The sequence below is a fragment of the Erinaceus europaeus genome, chromosome 14 (assembly GCF_950295315.1).
Source record: "Erinaceus europaeus chromosome 14, mEriEur2.1, whole genome shotgun sequence".
NCBI classification, from domain to species: Eukaryota; Metazoa; Chordata; class Mammalia; order Eulipotyphla; family Erinaceidae; genus Erinaceus; species Erinaceus europaeus.
The window spans coordinates 25,188,863-25,216,098 of NC_080175.1; the positions used below are offsets into that span (position 1 = coordinate 25,188,863).

Below are 27,236 nucleotides of genomic sequence, written 5' to 3' on the forward strand. Positions count from 1 at the left end.
CGGGTCCTTGCGCTTTGCGCCATGTGAACATTTATAATAAGGGTCCAGGCGGTAGTGCACTGTGTTAAATCGGCAAGGACTTGCTGAATGATCCTGCTTCCAACACCCGGCTCCCCGCCTTCGGGGAAGAGGAGGTCGCTTCACAAGCAGTGGAGCAGGTCTGCAGACGTTTCTCTGTCTCACTCCATCTCTATCTTCCCCTCTTCTCTCAATATCTCTCTGTCCTATCCAACAACAGCAGCAACAATAACAACAACAGTAACAACAGCAGCAACAACAATGGAAAGAAAGATGGCCACCAGGAGCAGTGGATTCGTAGTGCAGGTACCGAGCCCCCAGCGATAACCCTGGAGGCAAAAAGAGAGAGAGACAGAGGAAGAGAGAGAGAGAAACATTTATAGTAAAAGAAAATATTTTCCTTATTAAACTCTAAGGGCCCATATAGAAAAGCTTTTTGGGCTTTCTCTTAGGCCGCGGACATGCTATCCAGGCTCAGGAAGACCCGCAAGCTCGGGGCCACATGAGCCACGGCCTCTGCTGCATCGGCAAGCACGCAAGCACCCAGGAGGCGAAGGCAATGCGGGCGGCCTGCATCACCACAGGATCAACTTGGACAAATGCCACCCAGGCTACTTCCGGAAGGTCGTCGGCATGCGCCATTACCACCTGAAGAGGAATCAGAGCTCTGCCCGACTGTCAACCTGGACAAGCTGTGGACCCTGGTCAGCGAGCAAACGCGGGTCAGTGCCGCCAAGAACACACCGCCAGGGCCGCCCCCATCATAGACGTGGTGTGGCCAGGCTACTACAAAGTCCTGGGGAAGGGCCAGCTCCCGAAGCAGCCTGTCATTGTGAAGGCCAATTTTTTCTTAAGTTTTTATTTATAAAAAGGAAACATTGACAAAACCATAGGATAAGAGGGGTACAACTCCACACAATTCCCACCACCAGAACTCCATATCCCATTGCCTCCCTTGATAGCTTTCATATTCTTCGTTTTTTAAAAAGATTTATTTATTCCCTTTTGTTGCCCTTGTTGTTTTATTGTTGTAGTCATTATTATTGTTGATGTCATTGTTGGATAGGACAGAGAGAAATAGAGAGAGGAGGGGAGACAGAGAAGGGGGGAGAAAGATAGATACCTGCAGACCTGCTTCACTGCCTGTGAAGTGCCTTCCCTGCAGGTGAGGAGCCAGGGGCTTGAACCGGGATTCTTACAGTGGTCTTTGTGCTTTGTGCCACCTGTGCTTAGCCCACTGTACTACCATCCGAATCCCACTTTCCTATTCTTTAACCCTCTGGGAGTATGGACCCAGGGTCATTGTGGGATGCAGAAGATGGAAGGTCTGGCTTCAGTAATTGCTTCCTTACTGAACATGGGTGTTGACAGGTCGGTCCATATTCCCAGTGTGCATCTCTCTTTCCCTAGTGGGGCAGGGTTCTGGGGAATCGGAGCTCCAGGACATATTGGTGGGGCTGTCTATCCAGGAAAGTCTGGTTGGCATCATGGTAGCATCTGGAACCTGGTGGCTGAAAAGAGAGTTAACGTATAAAGCCAAACAAGTTGTTGACTAATCATGAACCTAAAGGCTGGAGTAGTGCAGAAGAAGAGTTGGTGGAGGGTCTCCATTCTGTAGATAGCTAGTAGGCCTATTTTAGTTATATTCCAAAGGGCCTGTGGCTATACTAGTTTTTTTTGTTGTTGTTGTTTTCCCTGAGCCTGAAATCTGATATGCAGGTGGATCCTAGTTATTGTCTGGGGAGATGATGTCATGGCTGGAAAAAGGACCAGAAAGCTGGATCAGGGAAGAGAGTAGCTCCCAAATGTGGGAAAGGTGTATAAATATTGTTGACTTGTAAACCCCATCGATTTGATGTGATCTGGGGCCCATAATTAGCTTAGGAGCCTATGTGACCTCTGTATCCCTGTAGATCTGAGCTCACATTCTGTGGTCATCAGTAGGAACATTCCAAGCTGCCCCAATATCAGGACTCATCTTCCTCAGGTGTAGCATAGAGTATGTTGTCCAGCCTCCCTTCAGAGGATGGAACATTCTCTACCGCTGTAGACAATAGTCTACAGTTAGTCAGTATGAAGTTCATAATAAAATAGTGTCTACTTAGACTTAGATACTCTCCTCACCTATTTTTTATTATACTTCCCTCACTCACTCCCAAGCTACCCTTATCAAAGCAAGGACTGCAAAAGCTGAATAAGGGCAAGAGATTGGTATACTTTAACAATGACTTTTTAGTCACTATCAGGCCACCCCATCAGCTGGGGCCCTATTCGGGGAGTCCTGAGATTCCCAAACAGACATGATGGGCCTAGACCTCGAATAAATAAATCCCTCTTTCCATTGTTAGCAGTCATCCATATCAGGAACAACAAAACAGACCCCTTTGTGGGCCCCCATAGGACCTTACCCTCAACTTGGATCAACAACAGTAGAGAATGTGAAGGCCAAATTCTTAAGTAGAAGAGCCTAGGAGAAGATCAAGGGTATTGGAGGAGCCTGTGTCCTGGTCGCTTGAAACCACATGGGAGGTTCATTAAACACCATGACTGTGAAAGAGAGAGAGAGAGAGAGAGAGAAGCTTTTTTTTTCTGGGAGGGGGGTTAGGCGGTAGCACAGCAGGTTAAGCGCACATGGCGGGAAGAGCAAGGACCAGAATAAGGATCCTGGTTCCAGCCTCTGGCTCCCCATCTGAAGGGGGATCTCCTCATAAGCAACAAAGCAGGTCTGCAAGTGTCCATCTTTCTCTCCTCTCTGTCTTCCCCTCCTCTCTCAATTTCTCTCTGTCCTATCCAATAACAACAAGGGCAACGAAATGGGGAAAATGGCCTCCAGGAGCAGTGGATTCGTAGTGCAGGCACTGACACCCTGCAATAAGAGACATGACAGCACTGCTTCACCACACATGAAGCTATCCCTTTGCATTGTGCTCCCATGTGGGGGCTAGGGGCTTGAGCCCAGGTCCTTGAGCATGGTAAAGTGTGTGCACACTCCAGGTGAGTCATCTCCTGGTCCCAGTGCAAAACTGTACTTGCTATCATCATATATATTTTGAGGTACTGACTGGCCAGTAGGAAAAAAGACTTCTGACTCTGAAAGTAAATAGTTCTAGATAAAACACACCATTTCCCACGTATCTTTGTGTTTTTCATAGAGTTACAAGTAAATATTGCTTCTGGCTTTATGAATTACTTGAGATGATGACCTACCTTTCTCTGTCTGGCTTATCCTAATTTGAATAATGCCCTCGAGGTTCATTTCATGTTGCTTTGTTATATGGAACTTGCAAGCATGTGATACTGAGTTGGGTCCTAGGCATTACATATCCAGATTTATGCTGTTTTTTTGTTTTGGTTTTTTTTTCTCTCTCTCATAAATAAAAGTATCTGTAAACAAAACCATGAATGCATATGTGGGCTTGGAAAGTTGGCAGGGAGCAGAGCTCCTGTATTGCTGGCGTGAGAATATGAATTCTTACCCCAGTATTGCTTATGTCAGAGAGAAGCTTGACCTTTCCTTTCTTCTCCCTTTCCCTCTCATTCTCATTATTAAATAAATAAGCTCTAGACTGGTAAAATAGTTTACTTGGATAGTGTGTTGCTTTGCCATGCACAGATCCAGGTTCAAGTGTGGCCCCCACTGCACTGAAGAAAACTTAGGAGTGGGGTGGTGACACACCTGGTTGAGCGCATGTTACAATGGGCAAGGACCTGGATCCAGCATCCGGTCTCCACCTGCAGGGGGAAGCTTTTTAGACAATAAATAAAGATTATTTTTTAAAAAGTTAAAAAAAGAAAGAAAACTTCATAGCTGTGGCCTCTCTGTCTCTAAATGAATAGCATTAAGTTAAAAGCATTAAGCAGAGAGTCGGGTGGCAAGGCAGCGGGTTAAGCGCACGTGGCGCAAAGCGCAAGGACCAGAATAAGCATCCCAGTTCAAGCCCCCGGCTCCCCACCTGCAGGGAAGTCGCTTCACAGGCGGTGAAGCAGGTCTGCAGGTGTCTATCTTTCTCTCTCCCTCTCTGTCCTCCCCTCCTCTCTCCATTTCTCTCTGTCCTATCCAACAACGACAACATCAACAACAATAACTACAACAACAAAACAAGGGCAACAAAAGGGAAAATAAATAATAATAATAATAAATAAAGCATGAAGCAGTGAAGGTGTGTCAACTTTTCAAAGGGGCCACCTCCCAGGCCTTTCAGTGAGAAATTTGAGAAGGATTTCGCTAAGACGCCACCAGCAAGGCCCCTGCCTCCCTCCACACCTGAGGAGCTCAGCCTCCGCCCTACAAATAGGTGAGAAGCTGTGAACTACGTTTCCCAGCAGGCCCAGCGGACTCTGCGCCTGCGCATGGGCAGCGCAGGCAGGTCGGCCGAACTCCCGCGCTATCCCGAAGCCGGCTCTCGCCTTGCCAGGTCTTTGCCTGGAGAGTAATGGAAGGGGTCTCGGTGCTGACCAGGGGCAACGCGGGCTCTGCCAAGGCCGAGGGGGCCGAAGCCATGCCGCCTCCGCCTCCCATCTCCCCTCCCGCCCTCACCCCGGCGCCCTCCGAGGGTGAGGAGGGCCTGCCGCCGTTGCCCGAGGCTGGGGCCCCCGGCTGCTCGAGCTCCCGGCCCCCGGAGCTGGAGCCCGAGCGCAGCCTGGCGCGTCTGCGGGGCCGCTTCGAGGAGGATGACGAGGAGCTGGAGGAGGAAGAGGAACTGGACGAGGAAGAGGAGGAGGAGGAGGAAGAGCTGAGCAACTTCTCGCTGAGGCTGGAGGGTGGCCGGCCCGACTCGGAGGACGAGGAGGAGGTACTTGGCGCCCCTTGCCCGACCACGCTGGTGGCCCCGGGGCCTCCCGGGCGCCTGTGGCCTCGGGTCCCGGACTCGCTCCGTGAGGCCCCGGCGATCGCCCAGAGCTGCCTCGCTCCCGCTCCCTGTTGATGGGGATCCAGACCTCTGCGGGCCGGGCAGGAGGAGGCTGCTGGACGGGGGAGACAGTGCATTTCTGCAGTGGATTTTCCCACCTAGTCAGTATCCAGTTCTGGAAAGATGATTTTTTTCTTTCCTTTTTCTTCTTCTTAGCCTGGTAGATAATACACCTACCTCATCAAGTCAGGCCATCCATCCGCCCAGCCAGTGAGAATCTATTAAACACCAGTTTAATAGAAAGCGTGGCTGTGGTGTGATTTATAAAATCAGGTGCTCCTCATCTAGCACTATAGTGTCAGGACAGCCAAAGGAACGAGATGGTTGTTTTGTTTTGTTTTGTTTAACCTCGTGGTTATATTGTGTCATTGTAACTTTCCGCTGCGTTTGAAAATTCTGTACTTTGTTTCCACGCTGCAGCACCGTTACATTACTTGTAATGGAATTGGGGATTCTGATTTAAGAAGTTGAGAAGACAAGGATTTGTATTTTAAATTTTTTCCATTTGCATTTGCAGCGCCTGATTAATCTCTCTGAACTGACTCCATACATCTTGTGTTCGATCTGCAAAGGTTACTTGATAGATGCAACAACCATTACAGAATGTCTTCATACCTGTAAGCATACCGTTCAAACTTCTGCATAATATACTCGGTTTTTTGAAATGCCTCTCTAGCATCCTAATTTAAACATTTTCTTTTTCAACAGTTTGTAAAAGCTGCATTGTGAGACATTTTTACTACAGCAACAGATGTCCAAAATGCAACATAGTAGTACATCAGACTCAACCTCTTTATAACATAAGGTAAGGGAAATACTTAAGTAACATTTATATTTTGAGGATACTTCTGAAAGCTTGATTGGGAATAAATTCTTGACCAGTCTCAAAATTATTACAGAGGAACTGTAAATTCTTTAAAGGGACATATGGAGAGCACTTACTATGTACCAGGCACTGTGTATTTGCTGGACACCAAAAGAAAGAAAGAGAGAAAGAAAGGAAAAAGACATCGACCTCTTTTCCTGAGAGTTTGAATCTAACTACTAAAATTTCTGAGGCTAGAGTAGCCTTGTCATTTCAGCATATTTGAAATTCTGTTTTTTTAGACATAATAACTGAAACAACTGATGACTTTAGAAAAGTCGGTCACAGGTCATTGTGACTTATTTCTCAAAAATTTTATGTTCAGTTTCATAAGGGGAAAGACGTATTAAGAGTTGCATTCATTCATCAGTTGCTATAAAGTTTCTAGTGCTTTCATAGATGCATGTTTTGTAGGGGCTGGGTGGTGGAAAGCACATGTTACAATGTGTAAGGACCTGGCTTTGAGCCCCTAGTCCTCACCTGCGGGAGAAAGCTTCACAAGTGGTGGAGCAGTCTGCAGGTCATTTTCAGTTTTCTTCCTCTCTGTATCTCCCTTCCCCTTGATTTCTGGATGCCTCTATCAGCTAAAGATAATTTTTTTTTTTTTTAGCTAAAGATAATTTAAAAAAGGAAAAAGATTATTTTGCAGATGATAGATAGAAGTTCAAAATTGTCTCTGCCCTCAAGCTCACTTTCTTGTTAAGGAATATGACCAGTACCCATGGAACAAGTTGGCACACTGTTCTAGTCTGATTACTTACAAGTTCAAATACATATAGTTAAAGTTCTCAAAGTGAGTTATATCAATCTATCTACCTAAAATAACTTCCCTCTGAGAAAGGAGTTCTTCATTCCCAAGAGAAAACAGTACCCTGCAAAGAACATCATTCATGTTGTACTAAAATGCATTTTCCTGAATTCTGAGGTATTCTCCATCCTTTCCTTTTATTAGGTTGGACCGTCAGTTACAAGACATAGTGTACAAATTAGTGGTCAATCTAGAGGAAAGTAAGTTTCTTTTATTACATAGTGTGAATCCCAGAATCTCTGCTAATTCTACTAGTTACATTTTAAGTGTAATTTAGTCTGTGTTTTATCATTTTTTAGGAGAAAAAAAGCAAATGCATGATTTCTATAAAGAAAGAGGTCTAGAAGTACCTAAACCTGGTAAGTTTGGGTGTATATCATAATGTATTTATAGATTAAAGAATATTAGCTTATAAAACCTACTCCCTTTTAATCTATGGTGAGAAATGTTTCGATGGTTATTTTATGATCAAACAGCAAAATTTTGAAGGTAATGGTATAGTGTAATCCAATTTAATTATAAGAACTAAAGAGTACAGACACTAGAACTAGATTGTCTGAGCTTGATGCTAGCTCATCCACTTACAATGACTGACAAATTATTTTGGTTTCTTAGCCTCTTAATCTATAAAAGAAGGGATTGTGACAACACTCCATAAAATAGTTGTCATAAGAATATACTGAATAGGGAGTTGGGCAGTAGAGCAGTGGGTTAAGTGCAGGTGGTACAAAGCACAAGGACCAGAGAAAGGATCCCAGTTTGAGCCCCCAGCTCCCCACCTGCAGAGGGGTCCCGTCACAGGTGCTGAAGCAGGTCTGTAGGTGTCTATCTTTCTCTCCCCCTCTCTGTCTTCCCCTCCTCTCTCCATTTCTCTGTCCTATCCAACAACAATGACATCAATAACAACAACAATAATAAAAAAGGGCAACAAAAAGGGAAAAAATATATATAAATATTTTTAAAAATAAAGTCAGGTTGGAAAATAATATTTAAAAAAAAAAGAATATACTGACTAGTGGGCTGGATGGTAGTGCAGTGGGTTAAGTGCACATGGTGCGAAGCATAGGACTGGCCTAAGGATCCTGGTTCGAGCCCCTGGCTCCCCACCTGCAAGGGAGGTCACTTCATAGGTGGTGAAGCAGGTCTGCAGGTGTCTATCTTTCTCTCCCCCTCTCTGTCTTCCCCTCCTCTCTCCACTTCTTTCTGTCCTATCCAGCAACAGTGACAACAACAATAATAACAAGGGCAACAAAAGGAAAAAAATAGCCTCCAGGAGCAGTAGATTCAGAGTCTAAGTACTGAGCCCCAGTGATAACCCTGGAGGCCAAAAAAAAAAAAAAAAAAGAGCAAAGCACTTAAAACAGTGTCTGGAACATAGTAACTGTTTAAACATTCATTTGTATGGACATAGTAATGTCACCAAATGGAAGTCAAATAAATTTGGAATTCAGTCCTCTTCCTCCTCCTCCTAAGAAAACTACCATTATTTATTTTTTTATAAAAAGATTTATTTTCTTTTGATGAGAGAGAGAGAGAGAGAGAGACAAACAGACAGACACCAGAGCAATACTCAGCTTTGACTTATGGTGGTACCAGGGTACAATCCTGGGATATTCAGGCCTTAGGCATGCAGGTCTGGTGTGTTGTTGCTGGCTGTTTCCCTTGTCTTTGTTCTGTTTCCTTTGTGGGTGGTTTTAGGCAAATTACCCAATCACAATAAACTGTTATCTTAGGTTTTTTCATAGATAAAAGAAATGTAGGGGCCTGGTTCTCCAGTAGTGCCTTGCTTTGCTATGTATGTGACCCACATTTGAGCCCAGCCCCATTGCACTTAAGGAAGCTTCAGTGATGCTGTTTCTCTCTCTTCCTCCCCCCTCCCTCTCTCCCCTCCTTCTCCCTCCCTCTCTGCCTTCTTCTGTCTGAGAAAGAAAAAAGTAGCAGTAGTATCTATCATGAGTTTATAAAAAAGACTTCAGATGATGCATGTAAAAGGTTCAGCATGATTCCTGGTAAATAGCAGTGCTTATGAAGGGTTATCTCCAACTGTTATCGCTAAGATGAACTCTTACTCTCTCTGTCACTCTGCTACACCAGCCACACGTGTCCTCCTTACAGTTGCAGTAAGCGGTCCCCAGAATTCCTGGTTGTATTTCACTGGACTTGGTAGATTAACTGACAGTATTAACTAAGGTATATTGAGTACTTTATTATTTATTTATTTTAAAGATTTTATTTATTTATTTATTGATAAGAAAGATAGGACAGAGAGAAAGAGCCAGACATCACTTTGGTACATGTGTTGCTGGAGATCAAAGTCAGGACCTCATGCTTGAGAGTCCAATACTGCACCACCTCCCAAACCAAACTTCATGGTCTTCTAACGATCCAGCAATTATATTTATCTAATTACGTTTCAAAGATCTCAGTCTATACAGTTTTTTTTTTTAATTTCTAACTCAGCTTTTTGTTTTGCTATTAAATAGCAGTTCCACAGCCAGTTCCTTCAACCAAAGGAAGATCGAAAAAAGTCTTAGAATCCGTGTTTCGTATTCCACCAGAGCTGGACATGTCTTTACTACTAGAGTTCATTGGGTGAGTATCCTAAACATTTTGTTTAATCTTTAAATAAAGTCTTAAATTTTTTTTTTCCCTCCAGGGTTATTGCTGGGCTCGGTGCCTGCACCATGAATCCACCACTCCTGGAGGCCATTTTTCCCCCCTTTTTGTTGTAGCCTCGTTGTGGTTATTATTATTGCCATTGTTGATGTTGTTCGTTGTTGGATAGGACAGAGAGAAATGGAGAGAGGAGGGGAAGACAGAGAGGAGGAGAGAAAGATAGACACCTGCAGACCTGCTTCACCGCCTGTGAAGCGACTCCCCTGCAGGTGGGGAGCCGGGGCCTCCAACCGGGATCCTTACGCCGGTCCCTGCACTTTGCGCCACATGCGCTTAGTCCACTGTGCCACCACCCGACCCCCTTAAACATTTTTTTTAATCATCTTTACTTATTTATTGGATAGAGACAGCCAGAAATCAAGAGGAAGGGGGAGGGAGAGAGACATAGAGACACTGGCAGCCCAGCTTCACCGACTGTGAAGCTTTCTCCCTGCAGGTGGGGACTGGGAGCTTGAACCCAGGTCCTTGTGCACTGTAACATGTGCACTCAGCCAGGTGTACTACTACCCAGCCCATAAATAAAGTCTTTACAAAGTCTTTTTTTTTTTTAATTTTTAAAAAAATATTTATTTTCCCTTTTTGTTGCCCTTGGTTTTTTTTTTGTTTGTTTTTTTAAGATGTATTTATTTATGAGAAAGTTAGGAGGAGAGAGGAAGAACCACACATCACTCTGGCACATATGCTGCCAGGGATCAGACTTCATGCTTGAGAGTCCAAAGCTTTATCACTGTGCCACCTCCTGGACCACTGTTTTTTGTGTTTTTTTTAATTGTAGTTGTTGTTGTTATTGATGCCATTGTTGTTGGATAGGACAAAGAGAAATGGAGAGAGGAGTGGAAGACAGAGAGGGGGAGAGAAAGATAAGGCACCTGCAGACCTGCTTCACCACCTGTGAAGCGACTCCCCTGTAGATGGGGAGCCAAGGCCTCGAACCAGGAGCCTTACACCGGTCCTTGTGCTTTGTGCCACATGTGCTTAACCTGCTGCGCTACCATACAGAGTCTTAACAGTTAGGAAATCATCCTGAACTCAATGTAGGTCAGGTTCTCCCTAGGTGAATCTTGTAATTTTTGTTTCCACCAGGAATTCATAGTGCTGGACTGGGGTTTTCTAATGGAGTGGGGGTGGGGTGGAGGACACCATAGCAATGATTTCTTCCATTGTGGTGGGAGCTTGGCTCAAACCTTGTTTGTGCACATGTCAGAGCAGGCTCACTATCCCAATGAACTATTTTCCCAGCTCCTGCTGTCTTAAAATTAGTTATCAAATATAAGTCTTAGAAAAAGGTCCAGAGGACTGACTGGGGAGACAGCATAATGATTATGCAATTGACTTTAATGCTTGAGGCGCCAAGGTCTAGGGGTTAGTCCCCAGCATTACCATAAGCCAGAATGAGCAGTGCTCTGTGAAAATAATTATGGTGATAATGATAATAAATTAAATAAATTTTTTAAAAAAGAAAACAGTCCAAAGAATCATACCTTCTACTTCCATCATCTGATTTAAGAAATGAATGTGCTAACTTAGTAGAACCTCCTTTTTTTTTTTTTTTAGTAGAACCTCCTTAAACACTTTCTTTTTTTAAAATTGTTGTTGTAGTTATTATTATCGTTGTTATTGATGTCGTTGTTGTTGGATAGGACAGAGAGAAATGGAGACAGGAGGGGAAGACAGAGGGGGAGAAAAAGATAGACACCTGCAGACCTGCTTCACCGCCTGTAAAGCAATTCCTCTGCAGGTGGGGAGCCGGGGGCTCTAACTGGGGTCCTTATGCGGTCCTTGTGCTTTGTGCCATGTGCACTTAATCCACTGCCCTACTGCCTATCCCCCAATATTACTTTCTCTTCATTCTCCTTTCCTTTAAAAATTATAATAATCACTCCCGGGGCTGGGTGGTGGCACACCTGGTTAAGCGCACATGTTACAATGTAGAAGGACACAGGTTGGAGCCCCCAGTCCCCACCTGCAGGGGGAAAGCTTTGCAAGTGGTGAAGCAGGGCTGCAGGTGTCTCTCTGTCTCCTTCTCTCCCACCCCCTTCCCTCTTGATGTCTGACAGTCTCTATCCAATAAATAAAGATAATAAAAGAGAGATTTATAAAAAAAAACTAAAGAAAATATAATAATCACTCCTAAAAATAGTGATTGTAGTTCTCGTTCATATCTCCTCCCTCCCTCCCTCCCTCCCTCTCTCCCTCCCTCCCTCTCTCCCTTCCTTCCTTTTTGTAAAGATGAACTGAGGATCTCTTGTTTGAGAGTCCAAGGTTTTATCCGCTGTGCTGCCTCCTGGGCCACTATAGTTTATCTTTTCTTTTACTTTTGAACAAATGTTTCTAGAGGGTTTTTTCTGTTTGTTTTGTTTTGCTTTTACCAGAACACTGTTCAGTTCTGGTTTATGGTGGTGCAGGGGATTGATTGAACCTGGGATGTTGGAGCCTCAGGCATGAGAGTCTGTTTGCATAACCATTATACTATCTACTCTCTGCCCAAGGGGTTTTTATTTTGTAGTTATAAAGTTTGTTCTAGTTCTGACACTTTACTGACTGTATGACTTTGACAAATTACTTCAGAGTCTCAGTTTCTTCATCTATAAAGAAGAGATTTTTGTCTATATCTTTCTCTTTATTTTATTTTTATTTATTTTTTGCCTCCAAGGTTATCACTGGGGCTTGGTGCCAGCACTACAAATTCACTACTCCTGGAGGTCTTTAAATTTTTTTTTTTTTTATTGGATAGGACAGAAAGAAATTGAGAGGAGAGGGGAAGATAGAGAGGGAGAGAGAAAGAAAGACACTTGCAGACCTGCTTCACTTCTTGTGCAGTGACCCCCTCTGCAGGTAGGGAGCTGGGTGCTCAAACCAAGATCTTTTCATGGGTCCTTGTGCTTTGTACTATGTGTGCTTAACCCTGTGTGCTACTGCCCAGCCCCCTCTTTCTCTTTACATATATGAACTACTTCTCTAATAATGTATGTCTACTGTGTCTAGCATATGTTCATCTTCAACTGTGCAGAGTTTTACCAAATTGTTTTCCTAGGTAGTGGAGCATTTTCCTTGTTCATATAAACTACGTGTTTCAAACCCATTATAGCATGACAGCGCACTCCATTACACTGCAGTTTTGTTCTTAAAGAGATTATCTTAATGAGTTAGCATATATCAGACTGTAGTTTCCAAGATACATAGTTGACAGAATAACTAAAATGTCTTTCTTGGAAAATACAGCTTTTCCATTTTATGTCATTAATAACCATTTTAATTCCTTTTTTAAAAAATTTATTTATAAAAAGGAAACACTGACAAAACCATAGGATAAGAGGGGTACAACTCCACACAATTCCCACCACCAGAACTCCGTATCCCATCCCCTCCCTTGATAGCTTTCCTATTCTTTAACCCTCTGGGAGTATGGACCCAAGGTCATTGTGGGATGCAGAAGATGGAAGGTCTCACTTCTATAATTGCATTTTAATTCTTAATTACTTCCTCCTTATAACTATCTCAGGTTGTGTGTATCATTTATTGAGCATGTAGTTTGGATTAATCCAGTGTGTCTCAACTACTGTTAAGTACTTCTAAGAGATGAGAAACCTTTTCTAGACTCTATATATAGTCCCAGTAGTATCAGCTAGTTATAATGAAAGATCTATTGAAGGAATGAGAAGAAAATATCCTCAGGCCAATAAGTTCTGTTATTAAAGTACATGTATCAACCTAAATGTTTAAAATGAAATGAGTCAAACAGTGGTGTATCACAAATGAATGTGTGTTGATAGAACAGTGTGTGTGTGCTGTTATGCAGCAGTCTTCAGTATTTTCTAATTCAAGAAGCAAGATGAAGATGAGAATACGTAGTATGTGCACAATTATGGTTTATTTTAAGAAGGTGGAGGAAAAATGTACATATGTTATTTTTTAATTTATTTACAAGATAGGAGGAGACAGAGAAAGAGAATCAGAGTATCATTCTGGTACACATCCTGCTGGAGATGGAAGTCAGGACCTCATGCTTAAGAGTCCAACACTTTATTCATTGTGCCACTTTCTGGATATATCTCATAACTCGCTCCTGAAAGAACCTAAAAGAAAATTGCCCAGGTAGTTGGGCGGTAGTGCAGCAGGTAAAGTGCACATGGCGCGAAGCACAAAGACCAGCATAAGGATCCCGGTTCAAGCCCCCGGCTCCCCACCTGCAGGGGAGTCACTTCACAGGTGGTGAAGCAGGTCTGCAAGTGTCTATCTTTCTCTCCCCCTCTCTGTCTTTCCCTCCTCTCTTCATTTCTCTCTGTCCTATCCAACAACGATAACATCAATAACAGCAACAATAACTACAACAACAATAAAAAACAAGGGAAAATAAATAAATATAAAAAAAATTAAAAAGAAAAGAAAATTGCCCTTGGCCATTCCTTGTAGAAAGCCACTGTAGTCAATCTAGAATGAGAACATTTCCCTTTTTATTGTATTTGAATTTTTATCATGTAGCTTGAGCTTTTAATGTTAAGTTAGCAAAAGATTGAAAATTGCAAGCAATTTATATTTCTAAAATTATTTTGGTAAAATGTGATCTTTTCTTTTTTTTTTTTTTTTTAATTTTTTTAAATATTTATTTTATTTATTTATTCACTTTTGTTGCCCTTGTTGTTTTGTTGTTGTAGTTATTGTTGTTGTTGTTGTTGTTGGGTAGGACAGAGAGAAATGGAGAAAGGAGGGGAAGACAGAGAGGAGGAGAGAAAGATAGACACCTGCAGACCTGCTTCACCGCCTGTGAAGCGATTCCCCTGCAGGTGGGGAGCCGGGGTTCGAACTGGGATCCTTATGCCAGTCCTTGTGCTTTGCGCCACCTGCGCTTAACCCGCTGCGCTACAGCCCGACTCCCAAATGTGATCTTTTCTATGGGTGCACAGTAAGAACACTGCTTTTGAACAGTGGCAGTAATGCACAGATAGCAAGTTTATCATCAGTGTGTTACATCATTCTTCTTTAAAAAAAGAAAATTGGGGCCAGGTGGTGGCACACCTAGTAAAGTGTATGTGTTACAATACTCAAGGACTGGGTTTAAGCCCCTGGTCCCCATTGGCAAGGGGGAAACTTCATGAGCAGTGAAGCAGTGCTACAGGAGTCTCTCTTTTTCCCTCTGTATGTCACCTTCTGTCTTGATTCCTCTCTGTTGCTATCTAAAATAAATTGTGTGTGTGTGTGTATGTGTGTGTGTATTTACTAATGACAAGGGAGAGAGAGAGACGGAGGGTAGATAGCATAACAGTTATGCAAACAGACTGTCATGCCTGAGGCTCCAAAGACCCAGGTTCAATCTCCCGCACCACCATAAGCCAGAGCTGAATAGTCCTCTGGTAAAAAAAGAGAAAGAAAGAGAGAGATAACACAAAGCAGAGCATTGCTATGGCACTTATGTAGGGATCAAGCTCAGGACCTCAGGTTTAAGAGTCCAATTCCTTATCCACTGTGCCACCTTGCATTATTACCTCATTCTTACTGCTCATTACCTCATTATTACTGCTCCACAGTAAAATTCAATAATTAATCATGGTAGTTTTCCCTAATGAGTAAGACTTGACCACAGTGCCCAAGACAGTCATTATCAGCTACTTAAGTGAAATTGTTAACACATGTCCTGCTGTAGAAGCTAGAGTCCTGGGAGTCGGGGGGTAGCGCAGCAGGTTAAGCGCATGTCGCACGAAGTGCAAGGACCAGTGTAAGGATGCTGGTTTGAGCCCCCAGCTCTCCACCTGCAGGGGAGTCGCTTCACAGGCGGTGAAGCAGGTCTGCAGGTGTCTCTCTTTCTCTCCCCTTCTCTGTCTTCCCCTCCTCTCTCCATTTCTCTCTGTCCTATCCAACAACTACGACATCAATAACTACAACAATAAAAAAACAAGGGCAACAAAAGGAAATAAATAAATATAAAAAAAAAGGGGGAGTCAGGTGATAGCACAGCGGGTTAAGCACACGTGGCGCAAGGCACAAGGACCGGCGTAAGGATCCTGGTTCGAGCCTCTGGCTCCCCACCTGCAGGGGAGTCACTGCACAGGCAGTGAAGCAGGTCTGCAGGTGTCTATCTTTCTCTTCCCCTCTCTGTCTTTCCCTCCTCTCTCCATTTCACTCTGTCCTGTCCAACAACGATGACATCAATAATAATAACTACAACAATATAAAAAACAAGGACAGCAAAAGGGAATAAATAAATAAATATAAAAAATTTAAAAAAGAAACCCTTTAAAAAAAAAAGAAGAAGATAGAGTCCTAAATGTGAATAAGGAGATCTAAATTCTAGCCTTTCTGTTTTCTAGTTTTATAAATTTGTTTATTTATACTGTGTTTATTAAGATCCTGTATCTCAGCATAGCACTCTACTAGCTACTGGGAATGTAATGTACCTTAATTCCAAATCTTAAGAGGAATCTTAAAGGAGAGATTAGATTGGACTGGGATGTAACTCAGCCATAGAATCTTTGCTTCATGTATATAGGGCCCATGTTCCATCCCTAGTACCACCACCACTACCCTAACTTTACTTACTTTATTTGGTAGAACAGAAAGAAATTGAGAGGAAGAGAGAGACAGAGACACATGCAGCACTACTTCATCACTGGTGCCTTGAACCTGGGTCCTTGTGCCTGGTAATATATGCACTTAGCCAGATGCATCACCACCTAGCCCCAGTCTATTTCTAAAGAGAACCAAAAGACAAGAATCAGCATATTTAGTTACAAGGGGAAATATATTTGACTTATAAGTAAACAGATTTGTCTTGAAGATTTATTAATAGTGAGAGAGAGAAGGAAAGAACCAGAGCATCACTTTGCACAAACAATGCTTGGGATCAAAGTCTAGGCCTTGTGCTTTCAAGTCCAACACTCTAGCTACTGTGCCACCTCATGGGACTGCAAGCAGGCAGTTTCTAACAATGTTGTTCACAAATAGAACAAACTGAATTACTGCTTAAGAAGCATCTCTCTTTATGTAGTTAAGCAAAAAGCAGATGTTCATATATTATGGGACTCTATGAATTCCCTTCCTTCCTCCACCAGGGTTCCCCCTTAGACTCAGAGCCTGCACCACTCCCTCACTCCCTGCAACCATTGTTTTCCTTTCCCTCTTTCTTTCTTTTTTTCCTTTTTGATAGAAGATAAGTGACAGGGAGAGAGAGACAGAGAGAAGAAGAGATACCAGCCCTGCTTCACTGCTTATAAAGACTTCCCCTTGCAAGTAGGGGCCAGGTGACCTGTGCACTCTGCTGGGTGAGCCTTCATCTAGCCCCTGGAGCTCATTCTCGCAATGAGTAGAATGTTTTATTACTCTTAAGATTAAATAGCCATATAGTTAGTTATGTATGATTTATGCATAAACACATTTTATGTTGATACCAATATATACATATGTATATGATCAATATTGTTGCTACTATTATTATTATTATTTTGGCTCTAGGGTTATCACTGGGGTTTGATGCCTGTGCTACAAATCCACTGCTCCTAGAGGCTATTTTCCCCCCATATTTGTTGCCTTTGTTGCCCTTGTTGTTGTTGTTATTTCTATCATTGTTGCTGGATAGGACAGAGAGAAATTGAGAGAGGAGGGGAAGACAGAGAGGTGGAAAGAAAGATAGACACTTGCAGACCTGCTTCACTGCTTGTGAAGCGACCCCTCCTGCAGGTGGGGAGCTGGTGGCTCGAACTGGGATCCTCACACTGGTCCTTGTGCTTCGCACCATGAGCACTTAACCTGCTGCACTACTGCCCAACCCCTGTATGATCAATGTTATACTTTAATATACTTACATTGTAGTAATGCTGCAGAGGTGATTCTACCGTGGTTGTTCCTATTCTTCACAGCATGATGTAGAAGAAAGAACATGAATTTTAGCACTCACTGGTTCTGTGACCTTAAGCAAGTTATTAATCTTCTCTGAGCTTAATCTCCTGTATCTGTAGAGCGAGAATACTAATAGCTGATACTCAGAGCTATTGGGAGGAGGACTAAATGATATAGGAAGACTTAGAAAGCATGGTGCAAAGTAGGTACTCGACTAAAGGTGATACCTCTTGTCTCCTTAATGATATAAAAGCAACTGATTTAGTCAGGAAATCCTTTTTTTCTTCAGAATGAAAGACACCTGTGCAACTCATGTACAAATGCTTATGCTATAAGTAAAGCAAGAGGAAAACTTGTGACCTTGGAGAAACCTGTCATTTAAAGGTTACTACAGAGGAATAAAATACAATAATTGTGATATGAGTGCTTAACCAGGTGCACCACCACCTGCCCTTACATTAATTGTGATAAAGCAAAAAGTTTACTTTTTAAGCTAAAAATGTTAGCATTCTAAATGTGGGTAAAATGTAAATACTAAGAATATATTTTGGGGGTCGGCCAGTAGTACACCTGGTTAAGCATACATAGTATAAAGCACAAGGACCTGTGCAAGAATGGGGGTTCAAGTCCCCAGGTCTCCACCTGCAGGGGGGTCACTTCATAAGCAATGAAGCAGGTTGGCAGGTGTCTGTCTTTCTTTCCCCCTCTCTATCTTCCCCTCCTCAATTTCTTTGTCCTGTCCTATTAAAAAAAAATCAGGAAAAATGGCTTCCAGGAGCTGTGGATATGTAGTGCCAGCACTGAGCCCTGAGCCCGGAGCCCCAGCAATAACTCTGAAGGCCAAAGAAAAAAAAATACACACACACACACACACACACACACACTCTCTCTCTCTCTCTCTCTTACTTTTTGGGCAGTAAGTAGACAGCATAATGGTTATGCAAAGAGAATTTCATGCCTGAGGCTCCAAAGTCCCAGGTTTAATCTTTTCTGCACTACCATAAACCAGAGCTGAGCAGTGCTCTGGTTAAAAAAAAAAAAACAAAAAAACAGTGGTCCGGGAAGTGAGGCAGTGGATGAAGCACTGGATTCTCAAGCATGAGGTCCCGAGTTCAGTCTCCAGCAGCACATGTACCAGAATGATGTCTGGTTCTTTATCTTTCTCATTAATAATTAATTAATTAATTAAAAAACCAAAAAAAAACCCCAAAAAACAAACAAACAAAAACATAGGGGGCCAGGTGGTAGCACAGCAGGTTAAGCGTACATGACAAGAAGCTCAAGGACCAGTGTAAGGATCCCAGTTCGAGCCACTGGCTTCCCATCTGTCTGGGAGTCACTTCACAAGCAGGTCTGCAGGTGTCTGTCTTTCCTCTCTGTCTTCCCCTCCTCTTTCCATTTTTCTCTGTCCTATCCAACAACAATGACAGCAATAATAATAACAGCAACGATGAACAACAAGAGCAACAAAAGGGGAAAAAAATGGCCTCCAGGAGCAGTGGATTCACAGAGCAGGCACCAAGCTCCAGAGATTACCCTGGAAGGGAAGAAAAAAAAAAAAACAGAACTCCCTCTGTCTTCCCACTAGGTAGCAGGAACGACAACTATAATACTTTGATTTCCTAAAGTGCTAGGTTGTCGTGTTTTAAGTTTAACTTGATGCTCCTCAAATAGTTTTATTTGTGTTGTTTTACTTTTGTTATGTGACTAAACATATAGTTTGAAATATTTTATTAATGAATTCTGCTCTCATTTTTCAGTGCTAATGAAGGCACGGGACATTTTAAGGTATTTTATTTTTACTTTTCATTTGTCTCATAATAGGATTCTGTAACAGACAATTCTGCCAAATAATCAACAGATGGCAATTCCACCCAGTTATAACACAGTGTTGTAAATAAAAGTTGCTATGATATGAAATGAATTAATGCCCTCATAAGTTTATAAAGAAAAGAGTTTAGTAGAGATTTTTTGCTATTTAGAAGAGTGGTCTTAAAAAAATTGGCAGGAAGGCAGGAGCAGTGGCACAGCTGGCAGAGTGCGCACATTAAGGACCCAGGACCAAACTCCAGGTCCCAGTTTATAGGAGGGAAAGCTTCACAACTGGCAGAGCACTGTTTCAGGTGTCTCTCCTTTCTGTTATCCTTCTCAAAGAAAAAAGGTGGACTTACTATGTGGACCTGAGCCCCAGCAATGACCCTGATGGGGGGGAAAAAACCTCTGACACTAAATCGTGTTCATCTGGTGATTAAAAAAAAATGCTGTTAAAGAATTGGGGGGTAGAGTGGGCATTGGTGCACTCCGTTAAGCACACATATTACCAAATGCAAGGACCCAGGTTTGAGCCTCTGCTCCCCATCTGCAGCGGGGACACTTGACAAGCAGTGAAGTAGATCTGCAGGTTCTTATCTTTCTTTCTCCCTCTGGATCTTTCCCTCCCCTCTTAATTTCTCTATGTCCTATTGAATGAAAAAAAAAAAAAAAGGAAAGAAATGGTTGCCAGGAGTGGTGGATTCATAGTGCTGGCACCATGTGAGCCTAGCAGCAATCCTGGAGGCAAAAAAAGAAAAAAAAAGATTTCTTTACATGATTGGTGTTTAGAGTTAAGTATAAGCTTAAAATTGTATTTGCATGCAACATTTTTGCCTCAGGTTAGTTAGCCTGCCCTAACTTGTGCTTCAGTCACTGACTGAACTTTAGACGTAGACAGAACTTCTTGCTAACATACTACAGTTCAGAGTTGTCCTAAAGGTTTTAGTAACACAGGTGCCATTGAACATTGACCTCAGTATAGTTCCCATAATATGAGTCATCCAGAAAAAGGTGACTTTTTCAGTTTTTTTTTCAATATTTTTTATATTTATTATGAGATTGATTAGAGACAGAGAGAAATTAAGAATAACAAGCAAGGTGGGGAAAGAGAGAGAGAGAGAGACCTGCAGCACTGTTTCACCACTCTTAAAACTTCTTCCTTTTTTAAAATTTTTTTAAAAATTTTATTTATTGCATAGAGACAGCCAGAATTCAAGAAGGAAGGGGGGATAGAAAGGGAGTGAAATAGAGAGATAGCTATAGCCCTGCTTCATCACTTGCAAAGCTTTCCCCCTGCAGGTGGGGACTGGGGGCTTGAACCCTGGTCCTTGCACATTGTAACATGTGTGCTCAACCAGGTGCACCACCACCCAGTCCCCTTAAAGTTCTCTGTAGGTGAGGAACTAGGGGCTTGAACTCATGTCCTTGCACACTGTTACATGTTCACCCAACTAGGTCACCACTGCCCAGCCCCTATTAAGATGACTTTTTTTTTTTAAGGGTTAAATCAAGGGGGCCAAAAAGGATTAAGTCAGATCTGATAGTTACTTGGGATCATAAATATATAAATAAATAAATAATTCATTTTTTAAATTTTTATTTAAAGATTTTATTTATTTATTTATTTATTTTAATTGGGGAATTAATGCTTTACATTCAACAGTAAATACAATAGTTTGTACATGCATAACATTCCCCAGATTCCCATTTTAAAATACAACCCCCACTATTTCATTCATCATTTTTCATGGACCTGTATTCTCCCTACCCACCCACCCACCCCAGAGTCTTTTACTTTGGTGTAATACTCCAATTCCATTTCAGGTTCGACTTGTGTTTTCTTTTCTAATCTTGTTTTTCAACTTCGGCCTGAGAGTGAGATCATCCCATAGTCATCCTTCTGTTTCTGACTTATTTCACTCAACATGATTTTTTTAAGGTCCATCCAAGAATATTCATGAAAACAAGAGGAGAAATGGGGAAAAATTACTAATTGGAATAGTCTCATTTTGGTTGTTAAGAATATTTTTTATTCGTAGGGCTGGTAAGATAGCTCACCAGGCTAGCGTGCCTGCTTTGCCATATGGAGGAAGCTTTGTGCTGTGGCATCTCACCCTCTCTCCCTCTTCCTCTGCCTGCAGATGGCAGCCTGGAGCAGTGAGACCCCAGCAGCAACAACAAAAAAACGGGAATTGTGTTCCGTTCTGTTTTCTTTGTTCCTTTCTGTCTTTCTTGGCTCCATGCCAATAGAATGCTACCACTGGTGCTTACTCTCTCCTCTTCCTCCTTCTCCTCCTCCTCTTTTTTCCACCACCTCCCTCCCTCCCTTCCTCTTCCTCCTCCTCCTCCTTTTTGCTACCAAGGTGATCTTAGCACTCAGTGCCTACATGAAGAATCCACCACTCCCAGTGACCTTCTTTCTTTCTTTCTTTCTTTCTTTCTTTCTTTCTTTCTTTCTTTCTTTCTTTCTTTCTTTTAATTTTTATTGTCTACTCTATTTATAAAAAACAAACATTGACAAAACCATAGGATAAGAGGGGTAAAACTCCACACAATTCCCACCATCAGAACTCCACATCTCATCCCCTCCTCTGATAGCTTTCCTATTCTTTAACCCTCTGGGAGTATGGACCCAGGGTCATTGTGGGATGCAGAAGGTGAAAGGTCTGGCTTCTGTGGTTGCTTCTCTGCTGAACATGGGCATTGACAGGTTGATCCATACTCCCAACCTGTCTCTCTCTTTCCTTAGTGGGGCAGGGCTCTGGGGAAGTGGGGCTCCAGGACACATTGGTGGGGTTGTCCATCCAGGGAAGTCTGATTGGCATCATGGTAGCGTCTGGAACCTGGTGGCTGAAAAGAGAGTTAACATATAAAGCCAAACAAGTTGAACCTAAAGGCTGGAAGGAATAGTTCAGATGAAGAGTTTGGGGGTCTCCATTTTGCAGATAGTTAGTAGGCCTATTTTAGTTATATTCCAAAGGGCCCATGACTATACTAGTTTTTTTTTTTTTTCTTTTCTTTCTCTGAGCCTGAAATCTGATATGCAGGTGGATCCAATTTATTGTCTGGGGAGATGATGTCATGGCTGGAAAAAGGACCCGAAAGCTGGATCAGGGAAGAGAGTGGCTCCCTAATATGGGAAAGGGGTCTAAATATTGCTGACTGTAAACTCTTTCTTCCTTTCTCTCTTTTTTTGGCACCAGAGTTATTGCTGGGACTCAGTACCTGCACTATGAATCCACTACTCCTAGCAGCTTTTTTTTCTTCTTCTTCATTTTGTTAGACAGGACAGAGAGCAGTTGATAAGAGTAGGGAGAGAGAAAGACACCTGCAGATCTGCTTCACCACTTGTGAAACAACCCCCACTGCAGGTGGGGAGTTGGGGGCTCTGCTCCAGGTAGACTATTTTTTTTTAACCTTTTAGTATCAGAAAGGGACAGAGAAGCATAGCATCACATGGCACTATCACATGGTGCTGGGGCTCAAACCTGTGTCCTCACACATGGTAAAGTTTGCACTCCAGCAGGTAAACCATCTCCTGGATCCCTGAATTATGTCTTAGTACAACTGTTAAATTATGAAAATAACTGACATCCCAGGAGTTGGTACAGTGACTAGTCAGACAAGCATGAGGTCCTGGGTTCTATCTACAGGCATTGCATAAGCAGAGTGGTGCTCCGGTTCTTTCTTAATGTTGATAATAAATAGACAAATCTTGGTGTACTGGACCAGAGTAAAGGACTGAGGAAAGAGCAGAAGAGGAGGTGGAGAGGGTGCTAGGGTCCTAGTGCATGAGGATGGAAAAGGACCTAAGTTGGGAATAAAAATATTCTGCAGACAACCTGTCACCAGATGAGAAATTGGACTTTTGTTATCAGAAGCCATGCTGCAGAGCATTAACCCACCAATAAAATGATAAAAATCATAATAGTAATAAATAAATATTTAAAAAGTAGCCATGTCTAATCCAGTAGAAAATGAATGGGAGCATTGTTTTTATTTTTATATATACATTTTAAGAATAAAAAAATATATGTGATAAGAATAATTTATGATTATGTTTGAATGTTAATTTGAATCAATCACTGGATAGTACATATTTTTACTCAAAGAAATATTTTTAGTGTTTGTTTTTGTCATCACTGGGACCTCATTGCTCAGGGCTAACTTTTTTTAGCTAGAGAGACAGAGACAGTGATGGAAAGAAACCACAGCTTACTTCAGTTCTGTGGGAGCCAGGATCAAACCTGGCAAAAAATGGCACACTATCCAAATAAGCTATTTTGCTAGTCCCTTTTATTTGTTTGTTTGTTTATTTAATGAGAGAAACCCACAACATTGCCCCCAACATGTACACTGCTGGGGATTAAACTTGGGACCTCACACATGCGACTTCTGTGCTCTGCCTCTAACCCAACTCCCTAACCTCTGAAATCTTTTATTTTTATTCTGTCTACAGTGATAACACTAAAAACAGTTATTTTTATACTAGGTTAAAAATTGATGATTTTCTAGATATTTTCCAGACATCAAGACTTAAAAGTGTGATGATGATACCATATTTTGAAAAAGAATTATTTTAGAGAAACACACTGAAGTATTCACAGGTGAAATGGTATGTCTACAGTTTGCTTTAAAATAAATCTGAGAAATGGGAGGGGACAGGAAAGTAAGTGGTATGGGAGGTAGATAGATGTATTTAAAATAAGATTAGAAAAAAAGATATGTCTTGAGTTGATAAAACTAATAGCTAGGGGCCAGGCGGTGGCACACCTAGTTAAGCACATACATTACAGTGCACAAAGACACAGGTTCAAGCCCCTAGTTCCCACCTGCAGGGGAGAAGCTTCACGAGTGGTGGAGCTAGTCTGCAGGTGTCTGTCTCTTTCCCTCTCTATCCCCCTCCCCTCTCAATTTCTCTGTATTTATTATCTGTCCAGTAATAAATAAATTTTTTTTAAATGAATAGGTAACTGGCTTTTTTATATTAATCTCATTGTCTTGAGATATTGTTTTTAGTTTTAATTGATGAAGCCTGTTAATTTACAGAATTTATGTTACTTATTAATGAGAGGAATAGGATGATAGAGAGAAGAAGAATCAGATCACTGTGGTACATGTGCTGTCGGGGATCCAACTCAGGATTTACCCACTACACCACCTCCTGGACCATATATTTTCTACTTACTAAAAAAAGAAAATCGGGGGAGTCGGGCGGTAGCGCAGCAGGTTAAGCGCACGTGGCGCAAAACGCAAGGACTGGAGTAAGGATTGCGGTTCGAGACCCCAGCTCCCCATCTGCAGGGGAGTCGCTTCACAGGCGGTGAAGCAGGTATACAGGTGTTTATATTTATCTCCCTCTCTCTGTCCTCCCCATCTCTCTCCATTTCTCTCTATCCTATCTAACAACGACAACATAAACAACAACAATGAAAAACCAACAAGGGCAACAAAAGGGAATATATATAGAAAATCGGTTCCTTTTAAAAAAATATTTATTTTCCCTTTTGTTGCCCTTGTTGTTTTATTGTTGTAGTTATTATTGTTGTTGTTATTAATGTCGTCATTGTTGGATAGAACAGAGAGAAATGGAGAGAGGAGGGAAGACAGAGAGGGGGAGAGAAAGATAGACACCTGCAGACCTGCTTCACCGCCTGTGAAGCGACTCCCCTGCAGATGGGGAGCTGGGGTCTCGAACCAGGATCCTTGTGCAGAAAATCAGTTCTTATACCTTAAATTGAGTTCAAGCAAATATATACAAGTAGGCTGATGCCTGGTGTTAAACTTTTCAACAAGTATATCTGTGGCATAAAACAGAAGCCTTATTAAATTGAATTTCAGGAACAAGGAGGAGACTCAACAGTAGCATGCACAACTCACATGACCGAGGTCCTGGGTTTGATCCTGCCACTAAGAAAGCACTAAACAGAACTATACGCCTGTGGAGTGGTGCCTTGAATACTCCCCTCTTCCCCAATCTAAAATGAAAAATTGGCCCAGGAAGATTACTGTAGCGGCAAAGCACAGACAGAAGATGTTGGGTTCATTCTCCATCCCTGTTTAAAACAGTAACAAACAACAAAAACCCCAGTATTTCATCAAGCAGTAATACTCCATTTTTTTTTCCAAGAATCTTTTTTTTAACTTTAAAAAAAATTTTTTTTTTAATATTTATTTTATTTATTTATTCCCTTTTGTTGCCCTTGTTGTAGTTATTATTGTAGTTATTATTGTTGTTGTCGTTGTTGGATAGGACAGAGAGAAATGGAGAGAGGAGGGGAAGACAGAGAGGAGGAGAGAAAGATAGACACCTGCAGACCTGCTTCACCGCCTGTGAAGCGACTCCCCTGCAGGTGGGGAGCCGGGGTTCGAACTGGGATCCTTATGCCGGTCCTTGTGCTTTGCGCCACCTGCGCTTAACCCGCTGCGCTACCGCCCGACTCCCTTTTTTAACTTTTAATTATGAGAAAAGAAAAACACTGAAAAAAGCACACAGAATATAACCTCCGTGTACCCAGAGTTAATTAATTAATACCCAATTATATTTCTATTTTCTAGCAATACTCTGATAAATAAGCTTTTTTGCCACTTCATCTATAAACATTTCAGTATTATTATCAGACAAGCCTTGTTATTTTAACGCACTATCAGGAAAATGAGCTCAGGTCCTCATGCATGTGTGACACCATTCTCAGCAGCGTCCTCAGCACATTTCCCCCCCAACTATCTGCATTTCTATCTGTCTATCTATCTTTGGTGTTTCCCCTGTCCAGGTCAGCTCTTTTGCATAGAAAGGCAAAGTGAGATAAACTCCCTTCAGTGCTGTGGGCTCCAGGCTCAAACCTGGATTGTACACATGACAACGCAGACTCACTATCCTGTGAGCTATGTTTCCAGCCCCATTCTTTTATTCCTTGTGAGAGACAGAACAAAGAGGTACTACAGTATTGTGCCACCATTTATGCAACTCCTCCCACATGCTGTGTGTGACGCACCCATATCATGCTGGGTCTCAAAACTAGGGCCTCACTGGCAAGAAGGTGTGTGCTCCACCACTAGGTGGAACTATTTCCATACTGAAATGACATAACCCTCCCTCCCCTCCTCTCCCCTTTTATTTCATTCAACTAGAGTACTGCTAAATTCTGGCTATTGTGTCAGGGGTTAAACCAGGAACCTCTATCATGGTATCATTGTGCCAACTACCCAGCATGATAAATATTACAGTTACCATGTATCATACTGGAAAAAGTTGTACTATGTGCACTTAGCCTGGTGCACCACTGCCCGGCCCCCTGAAAAAAGTTGTAAAAATGTCAGTATCATTAAAGATTATAAAGTGACGGAACTGTTTACTATAAAGGAGATTATAGTGGCTGAGGAGGAGTCTCAGTGGGTAGAGCAGACCCCTTGAATGTGAGAGATCTTAGGTTTGATCCCTAGCCCTGCATATGATGGATAGTGTTCTAGTCTCTAGTTCTCATAAAATAAATACATCTTCTCTCTCTCTCGCTCACACTCTTTTTTTTTTTTTTTTTTTCGTCTCCAGGGTTATTGCTGGGGTTCAGTGCCTGCACCATGAATCCACTGTTCCTAGAGGCTACTTTTTCCCATTTTTTGCCCTTGTTGTTGCCATTGCTGTTGTCGTTGGATAGGACAGAGAGAAATTGAGAGAGGAGGAGAGAAATATAGACACTTGCAAACCTGCTTCACCACCCATGAAGCAGCCCCCCTGTAGGTGGAGAGCTGGGGGCTCGAACCGGGATCCTTAGGCTGGTCCTGTGCTTTGTGCCATGTGCACTTAACCCACTGTGCTACTGCCCGCCCCACCAAAATAAATACATATTTTAAAAAATAATAAAGCTGTGATCTGGGAGGTGGTGCAATGGATAAAGCATTGGATTTTCAAGCACGAGGTCCCAAGTTCAATCCCCGGCAGCACATGTACCAGAGTGATAACTGGCTCTTTCTCTCTCTCCTCCTATCTTTCTCATTAATAAATAAACAAAATCTTTAAAAAATAATAACATACAAAAATAGTAAAGCTGAGGGGCAGAGGGCGGCAACTTGGTTGAATGCACACATTACAGTGCACAAGGACTTGGGTTTGAGCCCTCACTCCCCACCTGTAGCGGGGACGCTTCACGAGTGTTGAAGCAGGACTGCGGGTGTCTGTCTTTCTCTCTTCTCTTTTTTTAAATATCTTTTTTCTTATTTATTTATTTATTTATTCCCTTTTGTTGCCCTTGTTGTTTTATTGTTGTAGTTATTGATGTCTTTCTTGGATAGGACAGAGAGAAATGGAGAGAGGAGGGGA

At 42.2% G+C, this 27,236-nt stretch overlaps 1 protein-coding gene and 1 pseudogene across 3 annotated transcripts in view; both read left to right on the top strand.

The window, feature by feature from the left end:
• The first annotated feature begins 479 nt into the window (after window positions 1–479).
• Window positions 480–2,534, top strand: LOC103120200 (large ribosomal subunit protein uL15-like; annotated as a pseudogene).
• A 1,839-nt stretch (window positions 2,535–4,373) lies between these two features.
• Window positions 4,374–27,236, top strand: part of PCGF6 (polycomb group ring finger 6) — a 37,351-nt gene continuing 14,488 nt past the window's right edge. The window contains exons 1-7 of one of the 3 annotated variants that reach the window (XM_060171398.1): window positions 4,375–4,811; window positions 5,446–5,545; window positions 5,637–5,733; window positions 6,746–6,801; window positions 6,901–6,960; window positions 9,085–9,193; window positions 18,868–18,895. In XM_060171398.1, coding sequence (XP_060027381.1) covers window positions 4,452–4,811; window positions 5,446–5,545; window positions 5,637–5,733; window positions 6,746–6,801; window positions 6,901–6,960; window positions 9,085–9,193; window positions 18,868–18,895 — 810 coding nt within the window. In that variant the 5' untranslated portion in view covers window positions 4,375–4,451. Of the gene's footprint in view, window positions 4,812–5,445; window positions 5,546–5,636; window positions 5,734–6,745; window positions 6,802–6,900; window positions 6,961–9,084; window positions 9,194–18,867; window positions 18,896–27,236 lie in introns of all 3 variants that reach the window. The other 2 variants (XM_007530589.3, XM_060171399.1) reach the window with 2 other exon arrangements.